General features: G+C 50.8%; 1 protein-coding gene across 3 annotated transcripts in view; it reads left to right on the forward strand.

Annotated features, from left to right (window-relative positions):
• Positions 1 to 20,669, forward strand: part of SMARCD3 (SWI/SNF related BAF chromatin remodeling complex subunit D3) — a 339,857-nt gene that overhangs the window by 275,779 nt on the left and 43,409 nt on the right. For all 3 annotated transcript variants that reach the window (XM_075315941.1, XM_075315939.1, XM_075315940.1), the window contains exons 11-12: positions 1,946 to 2,068; positions 3,259 to 3,360. In XM_075315941.1, coding sequence (XP_075172056.1) covers positions 1,946 to 2,068; positions 3,259 to 3,360 — 225 coding nt within the window. The remainder of the gene's footprint in view (positions 1 to 1,945; positions 2,069 to 3,258; positions 3,361 to 20,669) is intronic.

Raw genomic sequence — 20,669 nt, forward strand, 5'->3', positions numbered from 1 at the left:
ATGCTCACTTTACCTTCCGTTCCATCGCAGGCCTCCTGGGTTTTGTAGTTCGCCGCAAGGACGTCGCGATGTACCCGGGAACTACAAGAACCATGAGACCGGCGGTGGAACGGAAGGTAAGGTGAGCATAATACTGTATGTGTGTGTGCGCGTGCGTGTGTGTTTATGCGTACATGTGTGTGTTTGTGTGGACTGCAAGTGCGGGTCAGAGTGCGGTGGATGGACGAAACCGGAAGTGTGTGCGGTGAGCATTTCGCTCGTACAGCAAAGCTTTCTCGTAAAGCGGGTTACAAATTTACAGAAAGCTTTGCTTGTTAAGCGAAATTCTCGTTAAGAGGGTTACTCGTTATGCAAGGTACCACTGATCATTATAGCAGTTTTATCTCTGACCTGGCTGGTGGGTTCCTTGGTTTTCATGATACTGTTTTATCTCTGACCTGTCTGGTGGGTTCCTTGGTTTTCATGATGCTGTTTTATCCATGACCTGTCTGGTGGGTCCTTGGTTTTCATGATGCAGTTTTGTCTCTGACCTGTCTGGTGGGTCCTTGGTTTTCATGATGCAGTTTTGTCTCTGACCTGTCTGGTGGGTCCTTGGTTTTCATGATGCAGTTTTGTCTCTGACCTGTCTGATGGGTCCTTGGTTTTCATGATGCAGTTTTGTCTCTGACCTGTCTGGTGGGTTCTTGGTTTTCATGATGCAGTTTTGTCTCTGACCTGTCTGGTGGGTCCTTGGTTTTCATGATGCAGTTTTGTATCTGACCTGTCTGATGGGTCCTTGGTTTTCATGATGCAGTTTTGTCTCTGACCTGTCTGGTGGGTTCTTGGTTTTCATGATGCAGTTTTGTCTCTGACATGTCTGGTGGGTCCTTGGTTTTCATGATGCAGTTTTGTCTCTGACCTGTCCTGTGGGCTCCTTGGTTTTCATGATGCAGTTTTGTCTCTTGAAATGTCTGGTGGGTTCTTGGTTTTCATGATGCTGTTTGATCCCTGATGTTCTCACACAAACCTCTGAAGCCTTCACATAGCAGCTGTACTTACACAAAGAAGAAATCACCCAGTAGGAGGCAATGTACGAATTATGTGACTTTTGGTGCGACTGTCACTCAGGATTATATTTAGGAGATCAGACTACAGGGGGCTGAATACTATTGCACTGCACAATTTTTGCATTCACATTGTAAAATATTCAGAATACCAGGTATCATATCCTTTCACATCCTAAATACTTCTACTTAGTGTTGTTGTCACATAAAATCCTGATAAAATTCACTTAAGTTTGAGGGTGTAAGGCCTAAGACACACGGCATGAAAATCGGAGCAAGTGGAATGCGATAAAACATCGCATTCCACTCGGACCAATATTACTCTATGTGCCAGCACACATGAGCGGTTATTGCAGCATGCTGCGGGTAGAATGTGAGACTCTTTCTCTCGCACCCATTCAAGTCTATGGGGCGAGAGAAACATCGCACTGCACTCGCATTACACCGGTTTACCGCGAGTGAAGGGTGAGAATGGCAATAGCCGGCTACGGAGGAGAGAGGGAGATAAATCTCTCCCTCCCCTCCTCAGTGCCGGCCCGCCCCTCCTCAGCGCTGGTCCGCCCCTCGTCAGCGCTGGCCCGCCCCTCCGCAGCGCTGGCCCGCCCCTCCGCAGCACCGGCCCGCCCCTCCTCAACACTGGCCCGCCCCTCCTCCGTGCCGGCCGGCCCTCCGCAGCAGCTCAGTCGCAGGGACACTCTGCTCCCGCTGTGCTGCCATCGTGAGCCGAGTGTCATGCGAGGGGATCGTAGTAGTCCCCGTGTGGCCCCGGCCTTATGTGAAGAAATGTGGGAAACGTTCACAGGGTATGAATACTTCTTAAAGGCACTGTGTACATTACGGCGTGATACATGATGTTTGCAGACGCCTGGATCTACACTGAGACGTTATCATTTCTTCTCTAGATCCATGAGACAATTGAGTCAATAAACCAACTGAAGATACAACGCGACTTCATGCTGAACTTCTCCAGAGACCCTAAGGGTTATATCCAGGACTGGCTGCTGTCCCAGAGCAGAGACCTGAAGGTACCGCCAGCTGTGAATGGGGGGAGCCAGTGCCGGACCCCTCAGTGCCGGATCCCTCAGTGCCGGACCCCTCAGTGCCGGACCCCTCAGCCAACCTCCGACTCCTCTGAGGGCTTGTCTGTCAGTGGAGTAGAAGGAAACCGGCCAGAGCCATCTCTGCCACCACACCACATCGTAGGTTCACGAGGCCACGTCCTATACTAATAGTTCTGGAGGTCATAACACTCATCGAAAACCGTCAATGTTAATCTCAAATGATTAAAAGAACATAAACAGATAACAGGCACAGAGAACAGAGACACAAATAATCAGGTCCAGGTCAGGAGGCCATCTACAGGGCTGCAAAATAGCTGTATAGCGATAACAAGGTATCTCCACCAAACCAACCACATGATTACGGAGCAAAACTAGAAAAGATGATAGATGAATGTATAAAGGCCATACAATGGGGGAGCACAGGACGTGTAATGATATCCCTCCCCTGGTGGGAACATTACAATCACTAATAGGAAACCAAAATACACAAATAATGGTCCAACTGAGTCTGTAGGGTATACCGGTAGTGGCACGGTCAGTTCCAGAAAGCAGTAACACTGGGGAGATGAAAGCATGGTAAGATGGGGCCCTGACGCTGCCTGAAGGAACCCTGACATACGTTTCGCCTTAGTTTCTTCCTGGGGATTAGTGAAGAGCAGTGCACTCTACCTTGTTATAATGAGAGGTTGTACGGGCGGCTGGAAGCAGCGCACACATGATTGAGTCAGGCACCGGAACCCCAGACTCGGCTTCCAATGTCACCTCCCCACCTCGAGTCATCGGGAGGAGGGGAGGGAGCAGCGACGCTAAGTTACCTTGTCAGGGAGACGGTTACCTGATCAGCCATATGAGCGCTCACCACCAAGGGAGTATGGTGCAGATAGAGGTGCCACCACATGCAGAGGGCTGGCTGGTGGACAAGTGCAGGTAACATAACCCAAATGGGTATGGCAGAGGCGGCAGACAGCCACTACTCCATGTCATACTGCCCTGAAGTGTCTGGGACACAAGTAGCTGTGGCCCCCTTGCCTCTGGGGCCCGTGTGGCTGCAGGGGTTGCACCAATGGTCTGATCACCCCAAGTGTAACTTTTCCATGTGCCACCATCTGGATCATTATCGCTTCTCTCAATAACTGATTTTCCATTTTCATTAGATTATGACAGATGTGGTGGGGAACCCGGAGCACGAGAGGAGAGCCGACTTCTACCAGGAGCCCTGGTCCCAGGAGGCCGTCAGCCGCTACTTCTACTGCAAGGTGAGAAGCCACTGATCTTATCTACTTTCCGTATTACTGCTTTATTCTGACTTGCACCTTCCAGTCTTACACTGGGACGCGGCCTTCTCCTTGCGGCCTTCTCCTTGCGGCCTTCTCCTTGTGGCCTTCTCCTTGCGGTCTTCTCCTTGTGGATTCTTCTTGCGGCCTTCTCCTTGCGGCCTTCTCCTTGCCGCCTTCTCCTTGTGGTCTTCTCCTTGCGGCCTTCTCCTTGCGGCCTTCTCCTTGCGGATTCTTCTTGTGGTCTTCTCCTTTTGTCCTTTTCCTTGCGGATGCTTCTTGCGGCCTTCTCCTTGCGGCCTTCTCCTTGCGGCCTTCTCCTTGCGGCCTTCTCCTTGCGGATTCTTCTTGCGGTCTTCTCCTTGTGTCCTTCTCCTTGCGTCCTTCTCCTTGCGTCCTTCTCCTTGCGGCCTTCTCCTTGCGGTCTTCTCCTTGCGGCCTTCTCCTTGCGGCCTTCTCCTTGCGGATTCTTCTTGCGGTCTTCTCCTTGTGTCCTTCTCCTTGCGTCCTTTTCCTTGCGGCCTTCTCCTTGCGGTCTTCTCCTTGCGGCCTTCTCCTTGCGTCCTTCTCCTTGCGTCCTTCTCCTTGCGGCCTTCTCCTTGCGGTCTTCTCCTTGCGGCCTTCTCCTTGCGGCCTTCTCCTTGCGGATTCTTCTTGCGGTCTTCTCCTTGTGTCCTTCTCCTTGCGTCCTTCTCCTTGCGGCCTTCTCCTTGCGGTCTTCTCCTTGCGGCCTTCTCCTTGCGGATTCTTCTTGCGGTCTTCTCCTTGTGTCCTTCTCCTTGCGTCCTTCTCCTTGCGTTCTTCTCCTTGCGTCCTTCTCCTTGTGGCCTTCTCCTTGCGTCCTTCTCCTTGCGGCCTTCTCCTTGCGGCCTTCTCCTTGCGGCCTTCTCCTTGCGGTCTTCTCCTTGCGGCCTTCTCCTTGCGGCCTTCTCCTTGCGGCCTTCTCCTTGCGGCCTTCTCCTTGCGGCCTTCTCCTTGCGGCCTTCTCCTTGTGTCCTTCTCCTTGCGGCCTTCTCCTTGCGGCCTTCTCCTTGCGGTCTTCTCCTTGCGTCCTTCTCCTTGCGGCCTTCTCCTTGCGGTCTTCTCCTTGCGGCCTTCTCCTTGCCAGTAGTCCTTTCTTATCACTGTTGAATGTGGGCCGCACCAGATATTAAACCAGGAAAATACAAGAATGTGACACCTCGGCGAAAGGGAGATCAGTGCAGGTGAGGAAATAAATAGTCAAAGGATTGGCGAGACGTCTGTGGCCCCAACATATTCTCTTCAAACAAACATTGTGAATCTTCTTATCCGGGCGTCTTCATCCCTCCACGCTGCTTTAGGCCACGTTCACACATTCAGTATTCTCCATCAGTGCTGGCCTCAGTCTGTCCACCAGGCGTCGTCCTCACCTCTCAGGGCTGCGGAGTCTGTAATCCAAACCTCCAACTCCCACTCCCTCATACAGTTGAAACTAGCAGTTTTCATCCGCTCTCTATAAAGACACATCTGCAGGTTTTTCCCTCCGCTCTCTATACAGACACATCTGCAGGTTTTCCCCTCCGCTCTCTATAAAGACACATCTGTAGGTTTTCCCCTCCGCTCTCTATAAAGACACATCTGCAGGTTTTTCCCTCCGCTCTCTATAAAGACACATCTGCAGGTTTTCCCCTCCGCTCTCTATAAAGACACATTTGCAGGTTTTTCCCTCCGCTCTCTATACAGACACATCTGCAGGTTTTCCCCTCCGCTCTCTATAAAGACACATCTGCAAGTTTTTCCCTCCGCTCTCGATACAGACACATCTGCAGGTATTTCTCTCCGCTCTCTATAAAGACACATCTGCAGGTTTTCCCCTCTGCTCTCTATACAGACACATCTGCAGGTTTTTCCCTCCGCTCTCTATACAGACACATCTGCAATCTGCAGGTTTTTCCCTTCGCTCTCTATACAGACACATCTGCAAGTTTTTCCCTCCGCTCTCGATACAGACACATCTGCAGGTGTTTCCCTCTGCTCTCTATAAAGACGCATCTGCAGGTTTTAAAGTGGCTCAAGGATGACAAAGTGAATGATTTGAAGTGGCCATCATAAAGCCCTGATCTCAGTCCTATTGATAATGTATGGGCAAATCTGAAAAGGCCGGTGCGAGCGGAGACCTCCAAACATGGCTCAGCTACACCAGCTCTGTCAGGAGGAATTGGCCCAAATTCCACCAACTATTGTGAGAAGCTTTTGGAAGGATCCAAAACGTTTCCCCCAAGTCACACAGCGTAAGGGCAATGCCACCAAATACTAATGACATGGAGGAAACTTCACTGTGCAGAAAGGAAGAAAAATGCCTGAAAACATTCTGCAGATGTGTCTGTATAGAGAGCGGAGGGAAAAACCTGCAGATGTGTCTGTATAGAGAGTGGAGGGAAAAACCTGCAGATGTGTCTTTATAGAGAGTGGAGGGAAAAACCTGCAGATGTGTCTTTATAGAGAGTGGAGGGAAAAACCTGCAGATGTGTCTTTATAGAGAGTGGAGGGAAAAACCTGCAGATGTGTCTTTATAGAGAGTGGAGGGAAAAACCTGCAGATGTGTCTTTATTGAGAGTGGAGGGGAAAACCTGCAGATGTGTCTTTATAAAGAGCAGAGGGAAAAACCTGCAGATGTGTCTGTATAGAGAGCGGAGGGAAGCTGAGGGGCTACACTGCACATGAGTGATGTGTGATACATTCCTGTAGTAAATGGTGACCTCTTTTATCCTGGAGATGAGGTGCAGCAGATTCACCCTCAGATCAGGAACAGAACAGATATTTATAGGACATTCATAACTTTCCCAAATTCTTATGAAAAAATATTCATCACATTCTGCACTGACCGCTGGACCCAATTAATTATATATTTTAGGAGTTGGAGCCACTCCATTTTATACCAACTCCAACTCCACCAAAATTGACACTGAGCCGACTCCACAGCCCTGGTTGTAACCTCTCAGGAACACTTATCTGGGTGTTTTATTCCCTCCACCACGCTTTGCACTGATGATATTATCTGCTTTTCTCCTCGTCTGTCTCGACCGTACCACATACTCTCTTGTCTCCAGTCCCAGCAGGCTCCTCTGCATCAGGAGCGGTCGGCTGTCCTCTGCAGTGACTTTTCATTATTGCGTACGCGTAGTGGTGGATGATAAGGAGACCCTATAAGGCCTAAAGAAGACCGAGATATGCAGCTGGGTCCAGCTTAAGCTGCACTCTGGGATGTTTTATCTACGGGACTTACAATGAAATTTGGCCCAGCATATAAAACATGAACTTCATGTAACCTGGCTGCTTCACCTTGTTAGGCTTTCTGTAGCGTAGTGTTCCCCAACTCCAGTAGTCTGGAGCCTGCACCAGGGCAGGTTTTCAAGGTTTCCTTAAATACTTCACACATGCAGTGTTGATGGCTCTTTCTGATCACATGCATTGTTGGTGGCTCCTTCGGGACACATGCAGTATTGGTGGCTCCTTCGGGACAGATGCAGTGTTGGTGACCTCTCCGGGACGCATGCAGTGTTGGTGGCTCCTCCGGGACACATGCAGTGTTGGTGACTCCTCCGGGACACATGCAGTGTTGGTGACTCCTCCGGGACACATGCAGTGTTGGTGACTCCTCCGGGACACATGCAGTGTTGGTGACTCCTCCGGGACACATGCAGTGTTGGTGACTCCTCCGGGACACATGCAGTGTTGGTGACTTCTCCGGGACACATGCAGTGTTGGTGACTCCTCCGGGACACATGCAGTGTTGGTGACTCCTCCGGGACGCATGCAGTGTTGGTGGCTCCTCCGGGACACATGCAGTGTTGGTGGCTCCTCCGGGACACATGCAGTGTTGGTGACTCCTCCGGGACACATGCAGTGTTGGTGGCTCCTCTGGGACACATGCAGTGTTGGTGACTCCTCCGGGACGCATGCAGTGTTGGTGGCTCCTCTGGGACACATGCAGTGTTGGTGGCTCCTCCGGGACACATGCAGTGTTGGTGACTCCTCCGGGACACATGCAGTGTTGGTGGCTCCTCTGGGACACATGCAGTGTTGGTGACTCCTCCGGGACACATGCAGTGTTGGTGACTCCTCCGGGACGCATGCAGTGTTGGTGGCTCCTCCGGGACACATGCAGTGTTGGTGGCTCCTCCGGGACACATGCAGTGTTGGTGGCTCCTCTGGGACACATGCAGTGTTGGTGACTCCTCCGGGACACATGCAGTGTTGGTGACTCCTCCGGGACGCATGCAGTGTTGGTGGCTCCTCCGGTACACATGCAGTGTTGGTGACTCCTCCGGGACGCATGCAGTGTTGGTGGCTCCTCCGGGACACATGCAGTGTTGGTGGCTCCTCCGGGACACATGCAGTGTTGGTGGCTCCTCTGGGACACATGCAGTGTTGGTGACTCCTCCGGGACACATGCAGTGTTGGTGACTCCTCCGGGACACATGCAGTGTTGGTGACTCCTCCGGGACACATGCAGTGTTGGTGACTCCTCTGGGACACATGCAGTGTTGGTGACTCCTCTGGGACACATGCAGTGTTGGTGGCTCCTCCGGGACACATGTTCACGTGTCTCCTCCAATATTCTCCGCACTCACCGTGTCTCCTCCAATATTCTCCGCACTCACCGTGTCTCCTCCAATATTCTCCCCACTAACCCGGGTCTCCTCCGGTATTCTCCCCACTCACTCTGTCTCCGCCGATATTCTCCCCCCTCACTGTGTCTCCGCTGATATTTTCCCCACTCACCGTGTCTCCGCCGATATGCTCCCCACTCACCGTGTCTCCGCCGATATGCTCCCCACTGTCACGTCTCCATTAGGGCCTGCTCCGGTGACGTCTGCCCCGGTCACCAGGTGCCGCTCTGCTCACACTGCAGGCAGTGATGGGGGAGAGGTCAGTTCCAGGGGCTCTGTTGGGCAGAGTCGCCGCACACTCACCAGGCTTGGTCTGGCTGGAACTTGCAGTACTGCTGACTGAGTGTAGGGGTGTGTGACGTCCAGCTAGTATCAGCTCCTACTCCAGCCTATGGGAAGGCACCACACCCTTTTTATATCCATCAGTGTTCTTGGATCTTTGCCAGATATAGTCTTGTGTTGCTGGGAGCCACAAACTTCCTGGTACTCTGCACCTTGCTTTATATCTCCTATGAACTCGGCTTTGTTTGTTGACGTCCCTTCTGCCTGCTGTTTTGTACCTCGCCTGACATCCCGGTTTGACCTTCGCCTGTTTTCTAGACATTCCTCCTGCCTGCTCTTTTTTTTTTTTTTTTATCATAAAGGTTTTTATTGAGTTTTCAGAAAAATACAAACTTCTCATACAACAACATCAAGAACAGGAGCATTGAGTAGCAAGAGGTGGAATAGCCTCGAGCCATTATCAGAATATCAATCTGGGACATTAAATACCCCTTACAACAACAACCTGAACATAGGAGCAGGGAGGGAGGGGGGAAAGAGAGGGGGTGGGGGAAGCAGCTCTACAAGACATTCTTAGGCATAATCAATTTATTTATGGTGTAGGTGTCGGTATCTGGGGGAGGGCCGTTGCATAAAGGGAAGTGGCCCACGGGTGCCATTGTTTAAGTCTCGCCGTTCTCTTCTCTAGGTTGGGGGCCAAGTTGGTTTCGTATAGCCAGTGTAGGTTGATCCTCTCAATTAGATCTCTTTTTGTAGGGGGGCTCACCGACCTCCACTTGTATGCCACACAGTACCTGCCAGCTATGAGAATGTGAGAAATGATGTTTTTTAAAAGATCCGGGATCCCATCTAAGCCAATGTGTAGCACCGCTAAGGTTGGGTTTGGAGAAAGGCGGAGACTAGTAACCTCATGGATTAGATTGAACACCTCCTGCCAGAAGTTAGATAACTTAGGGCAAAACCACCACATATGACATAAGGTGCCCCTGTGGTTGCAGCCCCTCCAGCACAGTGGTGACACATGTGGGGAAAAAGAAGCCAGTTTAGTAGGGGAGTTGTACCACCTCAGATGAACCTTTTTTAATTGCTCTATATGATTGAGACAAGAAGAGAACTTGTGGATCCATTTTGAGGCCGCGAACCATTCTTGCGGCGGAAGCGGAGAAGCTAGATCTTTTTCCCATTTGAGCATATACGGCAATTGTTTGTCCGGTTGTGGGGAGTTTAGCATATTATGGATATATGAAAGGCCTTTGATTTTGCTATTTTGAAAGAATTTTTTAATTGAGGCGTGGTCAGCTGTCGTGGGAGCCGGGAGATGAGGAGCGGACTGAAGAAAGTGACGTATTTGAAAAAACTGGAATAGACTGTGTCGGGGAAGGTTAAATTTATCACACATTTCTGAGTACGGGAGTAGGACGCCTTCTCTATAGAGATCTGCTAGGGTGATTGGACCTCCACGTGTCCAGGCGGCAAGATTCAAGTTCGGAATGAAGGCTTCTAGCGATCTAAGGGGAATGCTGGGACCTAAAGCATGTGACACTGGCTTGCTCCACAAGGACCAAGCTTTCTTTAGAGCTGCTGTGGTGGGTAGAAGATCGCCGGGGGGCGAAGGGGTTAGGAGCAGGGAGTCTATGAATTGTTTAGGGGAGTGGACCTGTGCCCAGGTGTACTCAATCTGTAACCATCTTAAGTCTGAATCATTCCTCCACCAATCTCGAGCCGGTTCCAGGATAGCGGCTCTGTGGTATGTTAGAATATTAGGAATACCCATTCCTCCACCACTTAACGGGGCATGCATGCATCTCAGGGCTATTCTAGGTTTTTTCCCAGCCCATATAAATTTACTCATTAGCGAATGAATTTTGGTGAGATACCGTTGCGGAATTGTTAGGGGCAGGCACCGAAGTAAGTAGATAATTTTTGGGAGGCAGATCATTTTAAAGGTCTGCATTCTCGCCACCCAAGAGAGCGGGAGAAGAGAAAGGCGAGTAAGTTCTCTATCCAGTGAGGTGTGCAGGGTCAGCAGATTTTTCCGGATCACGGAGTGTAGCAGCGCCAGTATAATACCCAGGTAGGGGATACCCTCGTCTTCCCATTTGAAAGGGTAAAGATGAGAAAGAGTGGCTCTAGTTGAGGCGGGCAGGAAGAGCGGAAAAATTAAGGACTTGGTAATATTAAGCTTGTAATACGAGACTTGAGCGAAGGAGGACAGGATCTCCATTACGTGTTTTAGGGACACCTCTACATTAGTGCAGGATAAAATCACATCATCCGCATATAGACTGATCACATGGTTTGTACTCCCCACTCGAATCCCCGAGATCCGAGGGCATTCACGGATAGTCTGCGCCAGAGGCTCTATAGCAAGGGCATAGATGATAGGGGAGAGCGGACACCCCTGGCGTGTCCCATTGGATAATTCAAAACTCCGAGATATAAATCCGGATGCCAGAACTTTGGCGTTAGGGTTAGAGTATAGTGCCATTATGGCGGTAAGTATGGGGCCTTCAAATCCAAACTTGGCCAGTACAGATTTCAGATATCCCCAGTGCACCCTGTCAAACGCCTTCTCTGCGTCCAAGGACAGGAATACACTGGGGATTTTCCTCCCCTCAGCCACCGCAATCAGGTCCAGCATACGTCTCGTCCCATCTTTCGCCTGCCTCCCCGCCACAAACCCCACTTGATCCGGGGAAATCAGTGATGGAAGGACTTTATGTATTCTAGCTGAGATTATTTTGGCGTATAATTTTAAGTCGCAGTTTAGGAGGGATATTGGCCTGAAGTTTCCTGGTGATGTAGGGGGTTTTCCTGGCTTTGGCAGGGTAGTTATAATGGCCTCTAGATTATTTGGTGAAATATCTGCTGTGGTTCGCCAAGAGGAGAAAAGTCTCAGGAGGAAAGGAGACAGGGTTTCAGTGAATTGCCTATAATAGGAGTTAGTGAGGCCGTCTGGGCCTGGAGCTGAATTTCTTTTGGCTGTGATCACCGCCTGGCGAACCTCTTCCAGGGAGAAAGGGGAATTTAGTTGCTCTAGATGTACTGTAGATAACCGAGGAAGATTAATATTGTTTAAGAAGGAATTAATTGCCGATTGGGTAGGCTTTGGGGCAGTGGGGTCATTTTTAAGGTTGTAGAGAGACTGATAAAAATCAGCGAATGCATTGGCTATTTCCGTTGGGTTGCGTATTGTGGCATTAGAACCCGTCACGAGGTATTCAATTTTGTTTTGCATTTCTCGTTTTTTAACCCTCCTGGCTAGTAAGGCACCCGCCCTGTCACCCATCATATAGTACCGCTGTTTGAGGGATCTTAAATTTTTCTCATAGTCTACCATCAGCAATTGGCGGAGCTGTGTTCTTAGTTTCCTGAGTTCGTCAGATGTTGACATGTTTGGGGCAGATTTATTGTGGGCTTCTAAAAGCGCTATGTGGGACAGTAGAGCTTTGGAAGTTGCCTGACGCCTCCTTTTCTCCCTAGTGGCAATTTTGATGAATGACCCCCTAATAAAGGCCTTGTGTGCAGACCATAGCGTTTCCTCTGTCACCTCCTTGTTGTCATTAAATTTAAAAAACTCTGCGAGGTCGGCCTGCAACTCCTCAGAGATTTGTCTACAGGCTAGGAGGGAGTCATTCATGCGCCACCGGGTAAAAACGGGCGTGCGGCTTTGCTCCTGGACTGTCAGGTATATGGGGGCATGGTCCGACCAAGCTATAAGTCCAATTTTTGAATCTGAGCAATCCAAAATAAGTGAGCTTTCAACCAGAAAGTAGTCCAATCTGCTGTATGAGGTGAACCGAGGTGAGAAGAATGTGTAGTCCCTCTCATTTGCATGTTGGTATCTCCATATATCATGGAGATGCCTTTCTGAAATTATTGTGCTCATTTCCTTCCTCTTTACAGCAGTATTGGAGCAATCCAGAGTGCTGGACATTAACATGTTAAAATCCCCGCAGATTATTTGCTTACCCTCTGTAACGGATGAAAGCTTGGAAAGAAACCTCCGCAGAAAGCTGATCTGACCAGAGTTGGGGGCGTAAAGGGTTGCAATAGTATACTTAGAGCCATTTATGGAGCAATTAATAATGGCGTATCTACCTTCAGGGTCTAAATGTTGGGAATGTAGTGTGAACGCAACAGTATTTTTACACAAATGAATACTCCAGCCTTTTTTTTTTTTCCCACAAGCCAGCAGTATGAAAGGAAATTTAGCACTATTTAACCTGTGCGAGTCCCCCTGGAGGAGATGAGACTCTTGACCACAAATCACGTCACATTTGGATTTAACCACTTCCCGCCAAAACATGGATCTCTTGGCCGGCGAGTTCAGGCCCCTAACATTTATAGACATACAGTTCAGTACCATTGTACATGAAAAAAAGTCTCTTGCCTAGAGCTGCGGGGGGAGAAAGGAAGGTTAGGCAGGAAAGAGGTAACACTGACAACATTAACATCACTAACATTACTGATGTAGGGAGCATCAGTCCACATAGAAAAAAGCCCAAAAAGGGGGCCTGCGGTATGGTGGAAATGTACCGCCATGGGGGCTCAGGGTCCTGGTTGAACAGAACCAGCGGACCTTACAAGTAGCAACTAAGTCTCAGCCGCGACTCAGACATATCACATAACTCACGCGACGGACCAATCTTCATTCACTTTATCCCTTTGGGATGATCCTGTGGCTCTTGGAGATCTGGCCGGGAGATTTGCCATGTTCCATGAGGATAGGAGCTTTGCCAACTGTGGGGAATGGCAGACGTGGGTGTTTCCTGCACGGAAAAGCAGGATCTTTACAGGGAAACCCCATCTATAGGATATAGCTTCATCCCTGAGAATTTTGGTATAAGGGGCAAATTCCCTCCTTTTTGCCAGGGTTCCTGCAGACAGATCCGGAAAAATGGACAGGTGCCGGAATTGCTCAGACAGAGGCGGCCTCCTTCTCAGGGCTCGCAGCAGGGCTTCTTTGGTCTTGTAAAAGTGCAGGCGAGCCAAAGTGTCCCGGGGGGCATCAGCACTGAGGGATTTAGGCTTAGGGACTCTGTATTCTGTCCACCAGGAAATCAGTTCTGGACAGGTCTGGGAGCAGCTCCTGCAGCAAGGAGCCTAGAAAGCTCTGCAGCCCCTTGTCTGGTATGGCCTCTGGAATTCCTCTGATTCTTATGTTGTTTCTGCGGGACCTGTCCTCTAAATCCAAGACCTTGGTATGGAGCTTTTGCACTTGTTCCTCCAGTGCTGCATTAGCATCAATGAGGCTATTGTGTGACTTTGTCAGCTCCTGCATTTTAGTTTCAATGTGTGCTGTGCGACTGCCTATGGCAGTGATATCTCCCCTCAGCTCAGCCACCATATCTTTCCAATCCTGCTGCAGTGATGAGCGGAGGGCACTGAGCAGTTTCTGCATGGTACCTTTGGTAAGCGGTATATCTGCAGCGTCTGTGTCCAAGTCTGGGCCTGCTGTGGATCCCCTCCTGGATGAGCGTGAGGAAGCTGTGGAGGAGGATGCTGCTGCCATTTTCCCTCGTCCCGTGCTGGAGAAGAAGTCTGTAACTTTCGCCGGGGACGGCTTCTTCTGGGACTTTCCCCTTGGCATGCCACGTTCCTGGGTACCTCCGCAGCACTTTCCCCCCGTGTGCAGAGAGATTGGTGCCACTGGTGAGCCGCAGTGAGCCGGTTAGGAGTCGAGGTGGCTGGAGCTCAGCAGCTAGGTGACCGGTGCCATTAGCAAGCAGGCCACGCCCCCCCTGCCTGCTCTTTTGTACCTCGCCTGACATCCCGGTTTGACCTTCGCCTGTTTTCAGGACATTCCCCCTGCCTTCTCATTTTGTACCTTGCTGACGTTCTGGTTTAGACCTTGCCTGGCGACTTTCCCCATCTCTGGACTGCAGCCTACAATAGGCAGTGAACCCCTGGACCCTGCATTAATGCTAGATCCCCGTATAGGGTTTAAAGGGTTTCTGGGTACTTTGGGGTCCTGCTTAGTGGGTGGCTTGCAGTTACACCCACTCAGTGTCTCTGCCAATATGCTCCCCATTCACCGTGTCTCCACCGATATTCTGCCCGCTCACCGTGTCTCCGCCGATATTCTGCCCACTCACCGTGTCTCCGCCGATATTCTTCCCACTCATCGTGTCTCCGCCAATATTCTCCCCTCTCACCGTGTCTCCGCCGATATTCTTCGCACTCACCGTGTCTCCGCCGATATTCTCCGCACTCACCGTGTCTCCGCCGATATTCTCCGCACTCACCGTGTCTCCGCCGATATTCTCCGCACTCACCGTGTCTCCGCCAATATTCTCCCCGCTCACCGTGTCTCCGCCGATATTCTGCCCACTCACCGTGTCTCCGTCGATATTCTTCGCACTCACCATGTCTCCGCCGATATTCTCCGCACTCACCGTGTCTCTGCTGATATTCTCCGCACTCACCGTGTATCCTCTGATATTCTGCCCACTCACTGTGTCTCCGCCGATATTCTCCGCACTCAGCGTGTATCCTCTGATATTCTGCCCACTCACCGTGTCTCCGCCGATATTCTCCGCACTCACCGTGTATCCACTGATATTCTGCCCACTCACCGTGTCTCCGCCGATATTCTCCGCACTCACCGTGTCTCCGCCGATATTCTCCGCACTTACCGTGTCTCCGCTGATATTCTGCCCACTCACCGTGTCTCCGACGATATTCTCCGCACTCACCGTGTATCCACTGATATTCTGCCCACTCACCGTCTTCCCCGATATTCTGCCCACTCACCGTGTCTCCGCCGATATTCTCCGCACTCACCGTGTCTCCACCGATATTCTGCCCACTCACCGTGTCTCCGCCGATATTCTGCCCACTCACCGTATCTCCGCCGATATTCTGCCCACTCACCGTGTCTCCGCCGATATTCTCCGCACTCACCGTGTCTCCGCCGATATTCTCCGCACTCACCATGTCTCCGCCGATATTCTGCCCACTCACCGTGTCTCCACCGATATTTTGCCCACTCACCGTGTCTCCGCCGATATTCTCCGCACTCACCGTGTCTCCGCCGATATTCTCCGCACTCACCGTGTCTCCACCGATATTCTGCCCACTCACCGTGTCTCCGCCGATATTCTGCCCACTCACCGTGTCTCCGCCGATATTCTCCGCACTCACCGTGTCTCCACCGATATTCTGCCCACTCACTGTGTCTCCGCCGATATTCTCCGCACTCACCGTGTCTCCGCCGATATTCTCCGCACTCACCGTGTCTCCGCCGATATTCTCCGCACTCACCGTGTCTCCACCGATATTCTCCGCACTCACCGTGTCTCCGCCGATATTCTTCGCACTCACCGTGTCTCCGCCGATATTCTTCGCACTCACCGTGTCTTTGCCGATATTCTTCGCACTCACCGTGTCTCCGCCGATATTCTTCGCACTCACCGTGTCTCCGCCGATATTCTTCGCACTCACCGTGTCTCCACCGATATTCTTCGCACTCACCGTGTCTCCGCCGATATTCTCCCCACTCACCGTGTCTCCGCCGATATTCTCCGCACTCACCGTGTCTCCACCGATATTCTTCGCACTCACCGTGTCTCCGCCGATATTCTCCGTGCTCACTGTGTCTCCGCCGATATTCTCCGCACTCTTACACTTTACAAGAGAAGTTGCAGTGTAAAGCATTGTCTGCAGCTATGGTAAAGACACAGACCGTGGGATATGAGGGGTTTGTCGCCAGGTCAGAAGTCGCCAGTTTTGCTCCTATGTTATTCTCGCTGCTCCTCAGAGTTATGGGCCTTTTTATTTGCTGGTGACTTTTATGTTTTGTTTGATTTACAAAAGGGCGTGGCTCAGAAGGCGAGTCTATACACCGCTCCACATTGTTATCCTGCACCGCCCTCTTGGAAAGACCATAAAAAATGAGCGTATAATAGAAAGGTCCAGGATTTAAAGAAAAAAAATCTCAGGGGCAGTGGAAATAAAATTAGAGCAAACACTGGGCAAAATGTATGGGATTAGTGAGTATATGAGCTGTGAAAATGAACATATCAGATATCCACGATGGAAAGACGACCACTCACCAAATGTTTCATGTTGACCTGGACAGGATCTAATGGCGGCTGCAGAGCAGAAAAAAAAATTCTGCTTTTATTTCCCCTCTCTGTTGCAAAAACCCTTGCAATCAAAGTATTTGGCACCTAATGAGTTAACTTCCACTTGAATTTAATGAACGTTATCAGACATTTTTCGCCGGGGGCGGATACTTCTTCTCCTTGTATGATGCTGAGTAATCATAAGCAGCAGCAACATTCAGGAGACAGAAGATCGCCCCCAGCACAGCTCAGCGCAGGGTGTGAGTGTGTAAGATGTAAGGACACAGCTCAGCACAGAGTGTGAGTGTGTAAGATGTAAGGACACAGCTCAGCACAGGGTGTGAGTGTGTAAGATGTAAGGACACAGCTCAGCGCAGGGTGTGAGTGTGTAAGATGTAAGGACACAGCTCAGCGCAGGGTGTGAGTGTGTAAGATGTAAGGACACAGCTCAGCGCAGGGTGTGAGTGTGTAAGATGTAAGGACACAGCTCAGCGCAGGGTGTGAGTGTGTAAGATGTAAGGACAGCTCAGCGCAGGGTGTGAGTGTGTAAGATGTAAGGACACAGCTCAGCGCAGGGTGTGAGTGTGTAAGATATAAGGACACAGCTCAGCGCAGGGTGTGAGTGTGTAAGATGTAAGGACACAGCTCAGCGCAGGGTGTGAGTGTGTAAGATGTAAGGACACAGCTCAGCGCAGGGTGTGAGTGTGTAAGATGTAAGGACACAGCTCAGCGCAGGGTGTGAGTGTGTAAGATGTAAGGACACAGCTCAGCGCAGGGTGTGAGTGTGTAAGATATAAGGACACAGCTCAGCGCAGGGTGTGAGTGTGTAAGATGTAAGGACACAGCTCAGCACAGGGTGTGAGTGTGTAAGATGTAAGGACACAGCTCAGCGCAGGGTGTGAGTGTGTAAGATGTAAGGACACAGCTCAGCGCAGGATGTGAGTGTGTAAGATGTAAGGACACAGCTCAGCGCAGGGTGTGAGTGTGTAAGATGTAAGGACACAGCTCAGTGCAGGGTGTGAGTGTGTAAGATGTAAGGACACAGCTCAGTGCAGGGTGTGAGTGTGTAAGATGTAAGGACACAGCTCAGCGCAGGGTGTGAGTGTGTAAGATGTAAGGACACAGCTCAGCGCTGGGTGTGAGTGTGTAAGATGTAAGGACAGCTCAGCGCAGGGTATGAGTGTGTAAGATGTAAGGACAGCTCAGCGCAGGGTGTGAGTGTGTAAGATGTAAGGACAGCTCAGCGCAGGGTGTGAGTGTGTAAGATGTAAGGACAGCTCAGCGCAGGGTGTGAGTGTGTAAGATGTAAGGACAGCTCAGCGCAGGGTGTGAGTGTGTAAGATGTAAGGACACAGCTCAGCGCAGGTTGTCAGTGTGTAAGATGTAAGGACACAGCTCAGCGCAGGGTGTGAGTGTGTAAGATGTAAGGACACAGCTCAGCGCAGGGTGTGAGTGTGTAAGATGTAAGGACACAGCTCAGCGCAGGGTGTGAGTGTGTAAGATGTAAGGACACAGCTCAGTGCAGGGTGTGAGTGTGTAAGATGTAAGGACACAGCTCAGCACAGGGTGTGAGTGTGTAAGATGTAAGGACACAGCTCAGCGCAGGGTGTGAGTGTGTAAGATGTAAGGACACAGCTCAGCGCAGGGTGTGAGTGTGTAAGATGTAAGGACACAGCTCAGCGCAGGGTGTGGGTGTGTAAGATGTAAGGATAGCTCAGCGCAGGGTGTGAGTGTGTAAGATGTAAGGACCCAGCTCAGCGCAGGTTGTCAGTGTGTAAGATGTAAGGACACAGCTCAGCGCAGGGTGTGAGTGTGTAAGATGTAAGGACACAGCTCAATGCAGGTTGTCAGTGTGTAAGATGTAAGGACACAGCTCAGCGCAGGGTGTGAGTGTGTAAGATGTAAGGACACAGCTCAGCGCAGGGTGTGAGTGTGTAAGATGTAAGGACACAGCTCAGCGCAGGTTGTCAGTGTGTAAGATGTAAGGACACAGCTCAGCGCAGGGTGTGAGTGTGTAAGATGTAAGGACACAGCTCAGCGCAGGTTGTCAGTGTGTAAGATGTAAGGACACAGCTCAGCGCAGGGTGTGAGTGTGTAAGATGTAAGGACCCAGCTCAGCGCAGGTTGTCAGTGTGTAAGATGTAAGGACACAGCTCAGCGCAGGGTGTGAGTGTGTAAGATGTAAGGACCCAGCTCAGCGCAGGTTGTCAGTGTGTAAGATGTAAGGACACAGCTCAGCGCAGGGTGTGAGTGTGTAAGATGTAAGGACACAGCTCAATGCAGGTTGTCAGTGTGTAAGATGTAAGGACACAGCTCAGCGCAGGGTGTGAGTGTGTAAGATGTAAGGACACAGCTCAGCGCAGGGTGTGAGTGTGTAAGATGTAAGGACACAGCTCAGCGCAGGTTGTCAGTGTGTAAGATGTAAGGACACAGCTCAGCGCAGGGTGTGAGTGTGTAAGATGTAAGGACACAGCTCAGCGCAGGGTGTGAGTGTGTAAGATGTAAGGACACAGCTCAGCGCAGGGTGTGAGTGTGTAAGATGTAAGGACATAGCTCAGCGCAGGTTGTCAGTGTGTAAGATGTAAAGACACAGCTCAGCGCAGGGTGTGAGTGTGTAAGATGTAAGGACACAGCTCAGCGCAGGGTGTGAGTGTGTAAGATGTAAGGACACAGCTCAGCGCAGGGTGTGAGTGTGTAAGATGTAAGGACACAGCTCAGCGCAGGGTATGAGTGTGTAAGATGTAAGGACACAGCTCAGCGCAGGGTGTGAGTGTGTAAGATGTAAGGACACAGCTCAGCGCATGGTGTCAGTGTGTAAGATGTAAGGACACAGCTCAGCGCAGGGTGTGAGTGTGTAAGATGTAAGGACACAGCTCAGCGCAGGTTGTCAGTGTGTAAGATGTAAGGACACAGCTCAGCGCAGGGTGTGAGTGTGTAAGATGTAAGGACACAGCTCAGCACAGGGTGTGAGTGTGTAAGATGTAAGGACACAGCTCAGCGCAGGGTGTCAGTGTGTAAGATGTAAGGACATAGCTCAGCGCAGGGTGTGAGTGTGTAAGATGTAAGGACACAGCTCAGCGCAGGGTGTGAGTGTGTAAGATGTAAGGACACAGCTCAGCGCAGGTTGTGAGTGTAAGATGTAAGGACACAGCTCAGCGCAGGGTGTGAGTGTAAGATGTAAGGACACAGCTCAGCGCGGGTTGTCAGTGTGTAAGATGTAAGGAGACAGCTCAGCGCAGGGTGTGAGTGTGTAAGATGTAAGGACACAGCTCAGCGCAGGTTGTCAGTGTGTAAGATGTAAGGACACAGCTCAGCGCAGGGTGTGAGTGTGTAAGATGTAAGGACACAGCTCAGCGCAGGGTGTGAGTGTGTAAGATGTAAGGACACAGCTCAGCGCAGGGTGTGAGTGTGTAAGATGTAAGGACACAGCTCAGCGCAGGGTGTGAGTGTGTAAGATGTAAGGACACAGCTCAGCGCAGGGTGTGAGTGTGTAAGATGTAAGGACATAGCTCAGCGCAGGTTGTCAGTGTGTAAGATGTAAAGACACAGCTCAGTGCAGGGTGTGAGTGTGTAAGATGTAAGGACACAGCTCAGCGCAGGGTGTGAGTGTGTAAGATGTAAGGACACAGCTCAGCGCAGGGTGTGAGTGTGTAAGATGTAAGGACACAGCTCAGCGCAGGGTATGAGTGTGTAAGATGTAAGGACACAGCTCAGCGCAGGGTGTGAGTGTGTAAGATGTAAGGACACAGCTCAGCGCATGGTGTCAGTGTGTAAGATGTAAGGACACAGCTCAGCGCAGGGTGTGAGTGTGTAAGATGTAAGGACACAGCTCAGCGCAGGTTGTCAGTGTGTAAGATGTAAGGACACAGCTCAGCGCAGGGTGTGAGTGTGTAAGATGTAAGGACACAGCTCAGCGCAGGGTGTCAGTGTGTAAGATGTAAGGACATAGCTCAGCGCAGGGTGTGAGTGTGTAAGATGTAAGGACACAGCTCAGCGCAGGGTGTGAGTGTGTAAGATGTAAGGACACAGCTCAGCGCAGGTTGTGAGTGTAAGATGTAAGGACACAGCTCAGCGCAGGGTGTGAGTGTAAGATGTAAGGACACAGCTCAGCGCGGGTTGTCAGTGTGTAAGATGTAAGGAGACAGCTCAGCGCAGGGTGTGAGTGTGTAAGATGTAAGGACACAGCTCAGCGCAGGTTGTCAGTGTGTAAGATGTAAGGACACAGCTCAGCGCAGGGTGTGAGTGTGTAAGATGTAAGGACACAGCTCAGCGCAGGGTGTGAGTGTGTAAGATGTAAGGACACAGC

This window comes from Anomaloglossus baeobatrachus, chromosome 6 (genome assembly GCF_048569485.1).
Source record: "Anomaloglossus baeobatrachus isolate aAnoBae1 chromosome 6, aAnoBae1.hap1, whole genome shotgun sequence".
In the NCBI taxonomy this organism is placed as follows: domain Eukaryota; kingdom Metazoa; phylum Chordata; class Amphibia; order Anura; family Aromobatidae; genus Anomaloglossus; species Anomaloglossus baeobatrachus.